Below are 16,620 nucleotides of genomic sequence, written 5' to 3'. Positions count from 1 at the left end.
AACCATACGCAATTACTTGAAGAAAATGTAAGAGAATTCCTTTATAATCTTAGAGCAAGAAAAGCATTTCTCACTGATACAAAAGCTCACAAATTCAACTACATTTTTAGAAAAATGTGATGTAAAATACACAATAAATACAGTCAAAGCCACATAAAAACTAGGAGAAAAATACTTTCAACTTAAACCACAAAGCACTACTCTTCCTAATATATAAAATAACCTTTAAAACTTAAGAAAAAGACCAAAACACAAAAGAAAAATAAACAAAAGACATGGACAATTCATGGGGGGAAAAAACATACTGTCCTTTAACAAATAGAAAAAATGTTCAATTTTATTCATATTTTTTAAAAATATAAATTAAAACTATACTAAAAAGTATAAAAGCTTGACAATACATTCATCAGGTTGTGGAAAAATAACTATCCTCATATAGTGCTGTTAAAATTGGAAAATGATACAAATCTTACAGAGGACAATTTTGTAAAGCCAAAATTATATATGCCTTTATAATTTATCCAGCAATTGTACTTTAGGGAGCCTTTCCTAAAGATAAACCCCCATCAAACCTAAACAATATATGAACCAAAGTTATTCACTGTAGGAGCACTTGCCACAACAAAATATTGGAAACAACCCAAATGTCCATCAATAGAGAATTGATTGAATAAATACTGGTATACACACAATGGAGTTATACAGATATTTTTAAAAAGAATTAAAAATCTCCATGAACTGACACAGGGTGATTTTCAAGGTATATTGTTAAGAAACAAAGATGGTACAAAAAAGGTACACAGCATACTATCTTCCGTATAAGAAAGAAGGTAGAGTAAAAATATACATATGTGCTTGGTAATATTTATAAAGCAAAAAAGGAATATCTTGTTTTATGTGCTTCACTTTATTGTGCTCCTCCCCCTCCTCACACGCTCTAAAATAAATAAATCCTGTTTAAAAAGTGGAGAAAGGTCTGCTTCTCCCTCTCCCCCCTGCTCCTGCTCTCTCTCACTCTCTCTCTCAAATAAAATGAATGAAATCTTTGGGGAAAAAAAAAAAAGAAGGCATGTCAAAAGCTGAGACAGGCCGAAAGCTAGGCTTCTTCTGCTAGCCCAGCTGTGACTGCAAAGGAAAAGTTCCTGAATATTTAAATTATAAATACTACTCCACTAAACACACAAATGATAAGAAAGTGAAACACCCTTATTGCTGATGTGGAGAAAATTTCAGTACTCTGGATAGAAGATCAAAACAGCCACAACACTCCCTTAAGCCAAAGCCATTATAATCCAGGGCAAGTCTGTAATTCTTCTGTTCTATGAAGGCTGAAAGAAGTGAGGAAGCTATCCAAGAGAAGCTGGAAGCTAGCAGAGGTTGGGTCATGAGGTTTAAGGGAAGAAGCTTAAACATAACACAAAAGTGCAAGGTGAAGCAGCAAGTGCTGATGTAGAAGCTGCAGCAAGTTACCCAGAAGATCTAGCTAATTAAGAAACGTGGATACACGAAACAACAGATTTTCAACGTAGACAAAATAGCCTTCTAGTAGAAGAAAAAGCCATTTAGGACTTTCATAGCTAGAAAGAAGTCAATGCCTGGCTTCAAAGTTTCAAAGCACAGGATGACTCTTGTTAGGGGGTTATGCAACTAGAGACTTGAAGTTGAAGCCAGTGCTCATTTACCATTCCAAAAATCCCAAGGCCCTTAAGAATTATGCTAAATCTACTCTGTCTGTGCTCTATAAATGGAACAGCAAAGCCTAGATGACAGCACATTTGTTCACAACATGATTTACTGAGTATTTTAAACCCACTGTTGAGACCCACTCAGAAAAAAAGATCCCTTTCCAATTACTGCAGACAATGCACCTGGTCACCCATGAGCTCTGGCGGAGATGTACAAGATAAATGCTGTCTTCCTGCCTGCTAACAGAGTATCCATTCTGCAGTCCATGGATCAAGGAGTACAGATGATGCTTAAACAATGTGGGGTTGGGGTACCAACTGCTCATGTAGTTGAAAATCTGTGTATAACTTCTGACTCCCCAAAAACTTAACTGCTCATAGCCTACTGTTGACAGAAAGCCTTACCAATAACAGAAACAGTTGATTAACACATATTTTATGCTATATGTATTATATACTGTATTCTTACGATATAGTTAGAGAAAATAAAATGTTAAGAAAATACACAGTACTGTGCTATATTCATTGGAAAAAATCCATGTACAAGTGGATTCAAACCCATGTTGTTCAAGGGTCAATTATAATTTTGACTTTCAATTCTTACTCTTTAAGAACTGTATATTTCATAAGGCTATCACTGTCAAAGACAGTTATTCCTCAGATGGATCTGGGCAAAGTACATTGAGAACTTTGTAGAAAGGATTCACCATTCTAGGTGCCATAAAAACATTTGTGATTCACAGGAAGAGGTCAAAATATTAACATTAACAGGAATTTAGAAGAAGTTAACTCCAACCCTCATGGATGACTTTGAGGGTCCAAGACTCCAGTAGAGGAAGGAAGGGCAGATGTGGGGGAAATAGCAAGAGAACTAGAATTAGAACTGGAGCCTGAAGATGTAACTGGATTGCTGCAATCTCTTGATAAAACTTGAATGAATGAGGAAAGAAAGTGGTTTCTTGAGATAGAAACTACTCCTGGTGCAGATGCTATGAAGACTGTTGAAATGACTACAAAGGATTTAGAGTATGACATAAACTTAGTTGATAAAACAGCGGCAGGGTTTGAGAGGACTGACTCCAATTTTGAAAGAATTTCTACTTGTGGGTAAAATGCTATCAAACAGCATCACATGCTACAGAGAAATCATCAGTGAGTCAATTGATGTGGCAAATTTCATCATTGTCTTATTTTAAGAAATTGCCACAGTTATCTTAAAAACATAACCAAAAATAAAATGGGCCCCTGGGAGGCACAGTCGGTTAAGTGTCTAACTCTTGGCTTTGGCTCAGATCATGATCTCGGGGTTGTGGGATCAAGCCCTGCATCAGGCTCCGAGCTCAGCAAGGAGTGCACTAACGTTTCTCTCTCCCTCTGCCCCTCCCCATACTCGCTCGTGCTCTCTCTCTAAAATAAATAAATAAATCTTTAAAAAAAAGAATATTTGTTTTTTTTGTTTTTTTTTTTAGTTCCTTTAGGCATAACGTTAGGTTGTTTATTTGAGATATTTTTTGCTTTTTCAGGAAAGCCTGTATTGCTATATACTTTCGTCTTAGAACTGCTTTCACTGTCTCAGAGATTTTGGACCATTGTATTTTCACATTCATTGATCTCTATGTACTTTTTGGTTTCTTCTTTGATTGCTTCATTGACCCATTAATTGTTTAGTATCATGTTGTTTAGTCTCCATGTGTTTGTGTTTTTTTCCAGTTTTTTTCCTTGTGATATTTCTAGTTTCATACTGTTGTGGTCAGAAAAGATTCATGCTATAATTTCAATCTTCTTAAATTTATTGAGGCTTGTTCTATGGTCTAATATGTGATCTATTCTGGAGAATGTTCCATGTGCACTTGATAAGAATGTGTATTCTTTTGTTTTGGGATGGAATGTTCTGTATATATCTGTTATGAACATCTGGTCCAATGTCTCATTCAAAGACATTGTTTCCTTATTAATTTTCTGTCTGAATGATCTCTCCATTGAAGCAAGTGGAGGATTAAAGTCCCCTGCTATTATTGTATTACCATCAATTTCTTTCTTCATGTCCATTAATATTTGCTTTATTTAGGGGTGCCTGGGTGGCTCAGTCGTTAAGCATCTGCCTTCAGCTCAGGTCATGGTCCCAGGGTCCTGGGATTGAGCCCCACTTCGGGCTCCCTGCTTGGCGGGAAGCCTGCTTCTCCCTCTCCCACTCCCCCTGCTTGTGTTCCCTCTCTCGCTGTGTCTCTCTCTGTCAAATAAATAAATAAAATCTTTAAAAAAAAATATTTGCTTTATGTATTTAGATGCTCCAGTGTTGGGCATCTAGATATTTACAATTGTTACATCCTCTTGCTGGATTAATCCCTTTATTATGAAACATCTTTCTTTGTCTCATACATTCTTTGTTTTGAAGTCTATTTTGTCTGATGTCAGTATTGGTTTGCTGGCCCTTTTTTTTTTTCCGCTTCCATTTGCATGGTGAATGTTTTGCCATCCCTTCACTTTCAGTCTATATGCGTCTTTAGGTTTGAGGTAAGTCTTGGCAGCACATAGATTGGTCTTGTTTTTTTATCCATTCTACTGCTCTATGTCTTTTGATTGGAGCATTTAGGCCATTTACATTTATTTTTTTAGGCCATTCACATTTAAAGTAATTATTGATAGGTATATACTTAATTTAAAAAACTGTTGTACTTAATATAAAAAATTGGTTTTCCAGTTGTTTCTGTGGTTCTTCTTTGTTGTTCTTCTCTTGCTCTCTTTGTGAATGATGAATATCTATAATGTTTTGTTTAGCTTTCTTTCTCTTTATTTTTTGTGTATCTATCATAGGTTTTTGGTTTGTGGCTACCATAAGATTCATATATAATATACTACGTAAATAGTCCATATTAATCTGATGGCCAATGTTTTTCTTTTTCCTCTTCTCTTTCTACTCCCTTCTCCATATTTTATGTACATGTTGTCATATTTTACATCTCTTTATTCATATTTTTCTTATGTCCAAATATGGCCATTTCTTTTCTACCTAAAGAAGTCCCTTTATTATTTCTTATAAGGTTACTTTAGTTTTGATAAACTCCTTTACTTCTTGTTTGTCTGGGAAACTCTTTATCTCTCCTCCAAATCTGAATGATAATCTTAACAGGTGGAGTATTCTTGGTTGTAGGATTTTCCTTTCATGTACTTTGAATATATCATGCCACTCCCCTCTGGCTTGCAAAGCTTCTGCTGAAAAATCAACAGGTAGTCTTACAGGTTTTCCCATGGAGGTAACTTTGTTTCTCTCTTGCTGCTTTTAGGATTTCTCTCTTTATCTTTAACCTTTGACATTTTAATTATTATGTGCTGTAGTATGGACCTCCTTGAGTTCATCTTGTTTGGAACTATCTGTGCTTCTTGGACTTGGATGTCTATTTCCCTCCCTAGGTTAGAGAGATTTTTCAGTTATTATTTCTTCAAATAGGTATTCTAAACCTTTCTTTCTTCTTCGTCTAGGACCCCATAAGGTGAATTTGCTTGTTGTTATTCAACAGATCTCTTAATCTATCCTCCTTTTAAAAAAATCTTTTCTCTTTTTGCTGTTCAACTTGTGTGTTTTCTATTACCCTGTCTTCCAGATCACTGATATTTTCTTCTGCATCCTCTAAACTCTGTTGATTCCCTCTAATGTGCTTTTTATTTCAGTTATTGTATTCTTCAGTTCTGATTCATTCAATATTTTCTATACTTTATTGAAGGTCTCACTAAATTCTTTCATTCTTTTCTCCAGCCCAGGGAGTATTTTTACAATCATTACTTTAAATTCCTTATCAGGCATATTGCTTATCTCTGTTTCATTTAATTCTTTTATTGAGGTTTTTTTTCTTTCTTTTGGAACATATACTTCTGTCTTCTCATTTTGCTTGATTTTCTGTGTCTGTTTCTATGGATTAGATGAAATGGCTTGCTACATCTCCTAAAGTTGAAGGAATTGTCTTGTGTATGGTGACCCCTATACAGACTGTGTGTCCTTGATGACTTTGTTGGCTGGCTTGAGCTGTGGATGTATACACTAGTTACTCTTTTAAATTTTGACTTTTTACAGAGAGAATTAAAGAAAAAAAAATAAGAAAATAAAAATGAAACCGAAAAGGAAGAGAATTGAAACAAAATAAGACAAACTTTTCAAAGTTAAAAAAAAAAAGTAAAAATTAAAAAAAATAAAAAACAACAACACAAAACTGCAACTTTTTTCTGTGCCCCAGCGCCATAGGACAGCTGGTATGGGCTTACGGACCCTGGACTCACTGAGGTTGCAAGCTCACAGTGAGCCAGACCGTGCTCGAGTCTGAGCTTTTAAGGTGGAGGGAAAGAGTATGCTCCCACAATTCCTCAGCCCTTTTGAACTGTAGCTTTTCTTCTGTGCCGCAATGCAAATGGGGCTGGTGTGGTCTTCAGGACCGTGGGCTTACTGAGGTCACAAAGTCTCTCTGATGATCCAACCCACCAGTTATGGAGTCAGAACCCTCCAATTACAGCACCCAACCCTGCCCCTTATGGTGGCCAAACCCTGCTCTGGTCTGGACCCTCAAGGTGGAAGAGGAGGGAGCATTCCTGCAGTTCTCTCCCCTCTAAAACTGTGGCTTTTCCTCTGCATGCCAGGGCATCTAGGGCTGGGGTGGGTCTGTGGACCCTGGACTCACTGAAGTCACAAGTCCACCGAGATGACCAGACATGCCCACCACGGTGTCTGGACACTGCTCCAGTCCAGGCTTCCAAGGAGAACATAAACCATGTTGTTCTCTAGTCTCTCTGACCTGGAGAGCTTTCTCACAACTCCTTCACCACTTGGCAGAGTTTTAGTGTTGTCTCTTATATGCTAGTTACTCTTTTAAACCATGGTTTTTCTGTGCACAAGGACAGAGGGATCTGTTCCAGGTCCCTCAATACTATCCCTCACCATTGCAGCATTGGGGGTGGGGGTTCCCTTTGTTACCACATCTCTATCTCTCTTGTTGTTCTCTTTCGTTGTTTGGTAGCTGTTAAGTCAGCCCACATTTCTTCTTCAGGAGGAATTGTTCTATTAATAGGTGTAATATTGTGGGTTCCATGTAGGAGGTGAGTTCTGAGTCTTCCTACAGAACTCTTAGGTATAGTTATTTTTAATATGTCTCTCGTTAGCTTTTATATAAAGTTAAAAGTGATTTACAAACTACTATTACATTCAGAAACCTGAATTTGACTAGAAATTTACCTTTACCAGTGAGTTTTATACAGTCATGTATTTTTACATTGTTAATTAGCATCCTTTCATTTCAGCACGAAGAACTCCCTTTACCATTTCTTAGAAAGCACATCTAGTGGTGGTGAACATCCTCAGCTTTTGTTTGGCAAAGTCTTTCACTCTTTGTTTCTGAAGGACAGCACTGCCACACATAGTATTCTTGACTGGCAGTTTTTTCTTTCAGTATTTTGAATTTATCATACCATTCATCCAGGCCTGCAAAGTTTCTGCTGAGAAATCCACCAGAAGCCTCATGAGTTTCCTTGTATACGACAAGCACCTTTTCTCTTGCTGCTTTCAAAATTCTGATTCTTTGATTTTTGACAGTTTGATAATAATGTGTCCCAGTGAAGTCCTCTTTGGGTTATATCTGTTTGGGGTCCCCTTTAGCTTCATGTACATAGATGTCCATATCTTTCCCCATATTTGGGATATTTTTAGCCATTATTTCTTTAAAGAGACTTTCTGCCATCTTCTATCTTCTCCATCTTGGATTCCAATATGTATACATTGTTTTGCTTGATAGTGTTCCATCAAGAGTCACATGCTCTACTGACTAAGCCAACCAGGTACCACTTTTCCTAATTTGTTTTGTTTTGTTTTCTTTCCTATCAATATTAAGACTAATCAAGCCTTCCTTTTTGCTGTAGTTGCTAGAAAACTCAGAACCAAAGTTGGCTACAGGAACTGTACATGACTTAAAGACATGCATGTTTATGTACCAACTTTTGCTTGAGTTTTACATTATAATCTTATTTTCGATTTCCCATTATCTCAATTGTCCTTTACTATTCTCTTATACATTATAAAATATGTTTTTTATAAAGCACCTCAAATCCTTTTTGAAAGAAGGTTAGAGAAAATTGATAAGTAGGCAAATAAATTAAAAGGCCACTGTAACATTTAGCTTATTACTTTAAAACAACTCTCTTCTTACCTAGTCTCTATTCCCACCACTACTACCCTAGTCGAAGAAAACAAACAAGATGTTCCCTTAGGGTATCTTTAATGTTCAGGATTCTATATATGCATTTTCTCCCCAACTTCACAAACACAATAGTGAAGAAAACAGAACTTACCAGATAAACAATATGCAGATCATTCTCTAAAACAAAGTCCTTCATTGCCCTTTGGAGGTCAGCAAAAATATCTAAAGTATCAGTTGGAGAAAGTGAAGAAGAAAGAGTTGCTGAACCGAGATGTGTTGGATGATACACTTTTCCTGGTTGGGGGCGGGAATAGGGAAATAATGAACCAAGTGTTAAAAATAAAATAAAACACTGTCTTTCTGTATTCTGTAATTAACCTTTTAGTCTCTGATAAATTTTGCCCAATGCATGGATATTTATGAGCAGATTCTATGCTAATTATCTGATGTTGCTAAATGCAACACTGACATTAAAACTGATTCATATACCACTTGAAAAACCAGTTTCCTTTTAGAGTGTTTAAAAAGTCAATTTCCTTTTACTAGGCAGTCTTAAGTCACTAAAGATGAAAAAGTGAGTAAACTGCAATTAAGAAGTCACATTTACCTTCTGTTCCATCACTAGCTTCAGTAATTTGGATGAATTCGTTTTCCAGGAGCCACATTACACAGGCCTCAATTGCTCCAAGTTGAAAAGAATCTTGGTTCTTCTGAATTCCCAGCTTCCCTTCTTTCATACTTGCAGCCAAAAATGTGCAAGAAGCATAAGTCTGCATATCTTGTGATGTACTTGCCACTCCACCAACTATTATCTGATAAAAGAGGTTTGAAATTTTTTGTAACTATTTAACAAGACATGCAGGCCCTCATGATATAAAAGAAGTGATTTTGTTCTCTTAAAATATTCTCAGCATCTTAATGTAGAGACTCTTAATTAACTCTTCCATCATCATTCATTATACATGTAGATAACATTTACTGACAACATCGAAAATTTCCTTAAAAGTAGATACAATATTTTCTCATAAATGAAAATAAATGAATCACTATCTATCTGAAATGTAGGAACTAACAACAACAGTTCCCTCTGAAATGTGTGGGCATATAGGAATGCTAGTATTGAATACTTCCCATCCAGAAAGGGGATGGGAATGGGTATAGAAAAAGTGAAGTCAGTTGTGTCCTGTGGAAATCATCTTCCCACAACTATGTTAAATATACTAATTAATTAAATGTACTAATTTTTCCCTTGCCTTCTTCCATTTAATACATATTGAAACATACCAAATCATCCTAAACAGAGCTACCCTACACATTTTAATGACCACAAAACATAGTTTTACCATTTACCATTTACTGATTAAATGGCTATGTGTTTTGTTCTGGGGCTTGCTTGTTTTTTAATCTTAGTAGCTATGTCCAAGTTGCCCTCCCAAAAGAGTTTCAGCAGTATATGAGAATGCCTACTTTCTATATCCTTACCAACCCCATGTTATTAATTGTTTTCCTTTTTTTTTTTTCAAATGGAGAGCTAAGTGGTGGGAGCGGGGGGGGGGGGGGGGGGGGGGGGGAGAGTATGAGCACAGGTATTGGTAACCACAGTACCAGTACTGAAGCCAAGAGCAAGGCATGCTGGTATATGAACAGAAAACTTTTCTGGATGACACAAAACACTTAAAATAAGGAGTCTGGTTAGCTTTGAGGACACAGAGGAGAAAGTTTTATTTTTCACTTTAGATCTTTCCATGTTGTTTGAAACTTCTAAGCATATCTATTTGTAATTTTATTTTTTATTTTTTTAAAAGATATTATTTATTGGGCGCCTGGGTGGCTCAGTTGGTTAAGCGACTGCCTTCGGCTCAGGTCATGATCCTGGAGTCCCGGGATCGAGTCCCGCATCGGGCTCCCTGCTCGGCAGGGAGTCTGCTTCTCCCTCTGACCCTCCTGACCCTCCCCCCTCTCATGCTCTCTCTCTCTGTCTCTCTCTCTCAAATAAATAAATAAAATCTTTAAAAAAAAAAAAAATTCTAAAAGATATTATTTATTTATTTGACAGAGAGAGAGTGAGAAAGCACAAGCAGAGAGAGTGGCAGGCAGAGGGAGAGGGAGAAGCGGGCTCCCCACTGAGCAGGGAACCCGATGCGGGACTGGATCCCAGGACCCTGAGATCACAACCTGAGCCGAAGGCAGCCGCTTAACCGACTGAGCCATCCAGGTGCCCTAATTTGATTTTATTTTAATGTCATAGGTATTTTCTGGATGAAAGAACTACAGTCCATTTCTGTCATCTTTTTTAAAAATTCAGAAAATAGGGGCACCTGGGTGGCTCAGTTGGTTAAGTGTCCAACTCTTGACTTCAGCTCAGGTCATAGATAATAAAGTATATCTAAAAAAATTTTTAAAAATCATCTGGCATTTGGGTTTTAATCCACTGTTTTTGAAATGTACTGCTATAGCACTAGCTGTATTAAACTCCAGGAAATAACTTAAATAGAAGACATTCAGACTTGGGGAGACTATAAACAATCTCATAAACACAAAGATTTTTCTTCCCATATTTAAGTACTACCATCATATTATAAGCACAAAAGAACAAATGGATATTTGGTGAACTCTTTCTTACCTCCAGAATAGCTCTTATCATGCTCGCAGTTACTTCTTCTCCTCCTTGTCTTTGCAAACAGCTACGAACAGGTTTTAGAGATCCCTGAAGTAGAGCAATGCCTTTTGATTTTTCAGAGTTCTTACAAACTAAGATACTCTCACCTATAACCAAAAAACCATACATTTGCAAAATCCCAACATACTTCCTTAAAATACCTGCCAAAGAGAATTTCAAATGTTTTGCTTAAAAAGAAGGTAATAGATGATAGCAGTTATTACGGTCATAGAATTATTGCTGATGCTTTCATTTTCTGGACTGAAGGGGATCCGAATATGCCACACCAAAATATGCCACTTTGGCATAAGGATTATTTTGACCTGAAGGCACTTAGGAAACAGAAAGAGTTCTTTGCCCTCACCCTGCTTGCCTAGAAGCAAGATATAAATTTCTCTTTGTGAAGGTGTTCCTCTTATCACTTACTACTGAACAGAAAGTGAGCACCAAGGTGGGTCTGGGTAATCCTTTCTAAATAATCCTTAACTGATGAATTGTTGAACACTACATCTAAAAATAATGATGTGCTCTTTGTTGGCTAATTGAATTTAAATTAAAAAAAATAATCCTTAACTTCCATTAGTTTCCACTATATATTTGCCTTCCTACAGTTTACCACCCCTCGAAGCCCAAATCCCTTTTCCGTTGCCTTGTCACTTCTCAATTCTATTGCCTTTTGTTAAAAGGGTATAAAGTCTCTAACATCTAACTGCTTCTTTGGATCTTCACTGTTTTTCTATAAAGGCCTCTGTGTATGTAAAAAATGAAAACATTAATATCAAATAAAATATGTAGGCCTTCTCTCCAATTAATCTGTCATTTGTCAGTTTAATTTGTAGGCACTAGCCATAGAACCTAAGCAGGCACAGGAAAAGATTTTTTCCTTCCATACAGAAGTAACTATTCTTACTAATTAAATATATAATAATAATAATAATAGAGGTATTTTAAAAACTATAAAGAAAAATGCAAATGCAAAATACTACTAGTTATATACGATAATATAAATTCAAAAATATTTACAGAAACCTAGAAATTACATTATAACATTCACTAATCTAAACACTTTAGGTTATTCTGACAATCAAATGAATAAAAATATGTGACAGCACTTACATATTATAAACATATACAAATATACAACTTATACAAACATAAATACTATTACAGCAATTACAACTAGAGAAAACCATAATTTTTTTTTCAGAAATGAATCCAATAGTAGGGGAAAAGAAGCAAGTAAGTAAGATGTTCAAGGGGCAAAAGGAAGGCCACGTGCATTAGAGAAAGCCAAAAGTGGCATTGTGGTGGAGTATACTAACCATTCTAGGCAGAGAGAAAGTGCTGCTTTCCTAACACTGCCAAATTGAGAACGAAGATAGAATAAAGATAAGGGACTATAAACTTGATGACTGTTGATTATTTATCCCAGATATAATTACAAAAAGATGGTATCATCAAACAAACAACAATAAAAAACAGGTAAATAAAATGTATCACCAGGTTCTTGCAAGCACGACAAAATAGCCCAGCATAAGACAAAAAATTATCTACAAAAGGTATCAACTAGCATTCGCAGCAAAATAAAAATGTCATCTAGGGCTGTTCAAACCACTTTCAGGTTTTGATTCTTCAACAAAATGGACAACCCTTTTTCAAGATGAAGCAAGATTTATGAAAATGCCCAAATTAATGGCAATATATACAGTCCAGGTTCCTGCTCCCACCCGTCTGAGGAGGTTCTATCTATACCACAATAGAGAAGTCAATTAGAATCAAACCAATTATTACTATTTAACTTACAAGTCACTATTTTTGCACAAAGCACCAATGTCTTATACTGGAAGGTTCTAGGAATTCCGCAAAAAGATTAAAATATCATCTAAATAAAACACTATTAACTGTCTAGGAAATATTAAGATCATTTATCAAATGCAAAGAAGGTACAAAGATGCTACACAATCCAAAAAGCATGACCAAGTATGCATATCTTTGTAATTGATATGAAACACTATATTCACACATTCCCCACTTGTTGGAAGTTCTGAGCAAGCCATATGCCATCCTGAAATGGAGCATTATACAAAGTCAAAATCTCAGAAGTTTACAAGACCTCAAAAACAAAGTTATTGTGGTATATTTTAGTTTTGTTTAAATATTATCTAATTTAAGGCTTGATAATTTGGCCAGGGCACCAACCTTCCAATTATTCTTCCCCATGAGAAAGAGAAGTACAATCTAAGAATGTAGCAAGGCAAGTAAAACCTCATCTTCTGCATTACCTTAAAGACCCTCTGACCCAAAAAGAAAGCAGCTGTGTAAGATGAACTTATACTTCACTATCCAGAGTTATGAGTCTACTAAGAAATCAGAGTTGAGGAAAGGTCAGAGGGAAGCAAGTAGGAATAGGAAGTATTTTAGTCTCTTCCCCTAACCTTCTTTAAACACATGTAACCTGCATATTTTATAGGCAAAGTAAGAGACAGAAGCAGGATAAACTTCTTTGATGCCTATAATAGGGGAAATCCAATGAGTTGGAAGTTTTTTTTTTTTAATCATTAGAATTTTTAGGCTTTAAAGAGTAGGCAGCCCAATGACCCTGCAGGGATTACAGATGGATGAGTCATTTGTTACTGGAGCTGAAACAGACAGCCATTCTTTCATTTTTCCTTTAATAAAATCCCTACATGTTAGTTGGGCATATGGTCTCCCTTGCAGCTGGGGAAAGTAACTGTGTGATAAGTTCTGGCTGATTGTATGTGAGGAGAAATATTCCGTGCAACTCCTGAGAAGTGCCCTTAAAGGGTAGGCTGTGCACTTTACTTCCTCATCTCTCCTTCCTGATGGTTGAAATGAAGATGTGATGACAAAGCCAAGTTATTCTAAAAGTCACTTCCTCGGATACTATCCAGCTTTTTGTGCCCAGAAAATCCCACTTATTTTCCCATTAAGACTTTCCCTTTTCTCCTAGGTACCCTAATTTCTCTTCAGCAGCCACAGAACTGTTTGTCTGTTTATTTGACATATAGTATAATACTGGAGTCAATAAACTACATCTCAGAGAAGATGGAATGACAGAGAATGTTCCCCTGAAAGTTTTTTTTTTTTTTAAAGATTTTATTGATTTATTTGAGAGAGAGAGAATGAGAGAGACAGAGAGCACATGAGAGGGGATAGGGTCAGAGGACGAAGCAGACTCCCTGCCGAGCAGGGAGCCCGATGCGGGACTCGATCCAGGGACTCCAGGATCATGACCTGAGCCGAAGGCAATCGCTTAACCAACTGAGCCACCCAGGCGCCCCCCTGAAAGTTCTTTAATGTTAGAAGACTTAAAACAATTTTGTCACACCCAGAATAATGTACCAGGTAAGAAATAGTATTTGCTGCTATCTTGATATCTAATTAAACAAACCTCTTCCTCATTGCTTAAGACAAAACTTCTGTCTGGTTTGTGGTAAGGTTATCATTACTTGTTGACACAAGAAACTAAAAAGATGTTTTCAGAATCAGCACCAATTTAGAGAGAAAACGACAGTATGTAAAGTTCCTATTCCCAAACTGTGAGAGTATTTCCCAGCTCTCAGCATCTTTATTTGAAGTCTTAGACCAGTCACCTAAGCAGAACTAAAACCCATGAAAATTATTCCCTTCATTAGCACTAGATAGGTTATGCTGAAAATTAGAAATCATCTTCTAGCTAACGTGATAAGTCATTTTGACTAAAATATTAAGTCATTTCACTGTATAAAATGTAAAGAATGTTTTGATTCTACATTAGTAGAAAATCAATGGTTGCTGATATATGAAAATTATAACTTACATTCATTATAAATATTAAGTAAATCAAAACATGACATTAGTGCTTTGGATAACAAAGAAATGCCACATGATAAGAAATGAGTTGCCAGGCACTAGTCAAATTTCACGTAGACTGACACTGTCCTTCAGCAATGCTATTACAATTAAATTCAAACTCACTTACCTACTGTGTCTACCCCTTTCCTGCCAGCACGACCAACCATCTGCTTATAAGTAAGAATATCTAGAGGTTGACCACTGAAAATAGGAGTCCGAATAATTACACGACGTGCTGGTAGGTTCACCCCAGATGAAAGAGTAGAAGTTGCTGCCAAAACCCGAATCTGACCTTGACGGAAGGCTCCTTCAATGATATCCCTCTCCTCAAAAGTAAGACCTAACAAAAGGAAGTTATAATACCATATATTTACTAATGAATATGTGAATTAATGAATATAACAGAAATACCATACTTGATCACTTACAAATAGATATGGGAATCTACTACAAGCCTCCAAAGATTTTTTCAAGCTATTGTTATGACTATAAACAAAGAAGTGACCATGGTCTCTCTTTTTAAGAGTACAATCTGCCACCCCTAGTATACTTTTATCTCATCTTCTAGACCAGGGTTTGGCAAACTTTTTCTGTAAATATTTTAGGCTTTTCAGGACAGATGGTCTCTGTTGCAAATACTCAATCCTACAACTGTCACATGAAAGCAGCCACAGAACAAACAGGCATTATTGTGTTGCAATACTTTATTTACAAAAATAGATGGTGTGCTAGATTTGACCAGCAGACTGTAGTTTGTTGACTCCTGTTCTAGACAATGAAGTCACTGAAGGTGGAGATATGGCTTATGCATCACACTTCAGCATAAATAAATGCTGAAGAATAAATACACGAGTAAATGAAAAACAACATAAAGAATATATACTTACTTGGCTTATTTTTAATTTTATTAAAAAAAATCAAAAGGACTGAGTTTGTAATTTAGGTGATGGGTCATTTTATTAGTATACATCATAAGTTATATACAATAAAAATATTCTTCTGTATGTTCATATATATACATTTTAAAATGTATTCATGTATGCATAATAAAAATTTTAAATAAATTGAAAAGGTTAAATTCCTAATTTTAGAAACTATATATTTTTTTTTCAAATTTTTACTTAAATTCTAATTAACATGTAGTGTAATATTGGTTTCAGGAGTAGAATTTAGTGATTCATCACCCACATATTACACCTAGTGCTAATCATAACAAATACCCTCCTTATTCCGCATTGCCCATCTAGCCCATCCCCCCCCCCGAACTCCCTCCCAACCCTCAGTTTGTTCTTTATAGCTAAGAGTCTCTTACGATTTCCTTCCCGCTCTTTTTTTTTCCCCTTTCCCCTATGTTCATCTGTTTTATTTCTTAAATTCCACATGAGTGAAATCATTCAGTATTTATCTTTCTCTGACTGCCTTATTTTGCTTAGCAAATATACTCTAGCTCCATCCACATCATTGCAAGTGGCAAGATTTCATTCTTTTTGATGGCTGAGTAATATATGTATCACACCTTCTCTATCTATTCATCAGTTGATGGACATTTGGGCTCTCTCCATAGTTTGGTTATTGTTGATAATGCTGCCATAAACATCAGGGTGCATGTATCCCTTCAAATCTGTATTTTTGTATCCTTTGGGTAAATACCTAGTAGTGCAATTGCTGGATCATAGGTTAGATCCATTTTTAATTTTGAGGAACCTCCATACTGTTTTCCAGAAGGGCTGCACCAGTTTGCATTCCCACCAACAGTTTGCATTCCCCTTTCCCCAGATCCTCACCAACATCTGTCGTTTCCTGTGTTGTTAATTTTAGCCATTCTGATAGGTATGAGATAGCATCTCACTGTGGTTTTGATTTGTAATTCCCTGATGATGAGTGATGTTGAGCATCTTTTCATGTGTCTGTTAGCCATCTGGATGTCTTCTTTGGGAAAATGTCTGTTCATATCTTCTACCCATTTCTTAACTGGATTATTTGTTTTTTGGGGTGTTGAGTTGGATAAGTTCTTTAGATTTTGGATACTAATCCTTTATCAGATATGTCATTTGCAAATATCTTCTCCCATTCCAAAGGTTGCCTTTTAGTTTTGTTGATTGTTTCCTTCACTGTACAGAAGATTTTTATCTTGATGAAGTCCCAATAATTCATTTTTTGCTTTCGTTTCCCTCGCCTCCAGAGACATGCCTAGTAAGAAGTTGCTATAGCTGAGGTCAGAGGTTACTGCCTATGTTCTCCTCTA

The 16,620-nt window shown here is 36.2% G+C and overlaps 1 protein-coding gene across 1 annotated transcript in view; it reads right to left on the bottom strand.

Annotated features, from left to right (window-relative positions):
* POLQ (DNA polymerase theta) overlaps window positions 1-16,620 on the bottom strand; it is a 123,739-nt gene that overhangs the window by 90,843 nt on the left and 16,276 nt on the right. The window contains exons 9-12 of the mRNA XM_035000064.1: window positions 14,503-14,715; window positions 10,485-10,627; window positions 8,469-8,673; window positions 8,013-8,155 (exon numbers count right to left, since the gene is read on the bottom strand). Of these exons, the coding sequence (XP_034855955.1) occupies window positions 8,013-8,155; window positions 8,469-8,673; window positions 10,485-10,627; window positions 14,503-14,715 (704 nt within the window). The remainder of the gene's footprint in view (window positions 1-8,012; window positions 8,156-8,468; window positions 8,674-10,484; window positions 10,628-14,502; window positions 14,716-16,620) is intronic.

The sequence above is a fragment of the Mirounga leonina genome, unplaced genomic scaffold, assembly GCF_011800145.1.
Source record: "Mirounga leonina isolate KUSES-001 unplaced genomic scaffold, KU_Mleo_1.0 Mir_115, whole genome shotgun sequence".
Classification (NCBI taxonomy): Eukaryota; Metazoa; Chordata; class Mammalia; order Carnivora; family Phocidae; genus Mirounga; species Mirounga leonina.
The sequence above is the reverse complement of the archived record's forward strand: the minus strand, read 5'-3'. Positions and strand labels throughout refer to the sequence as shown.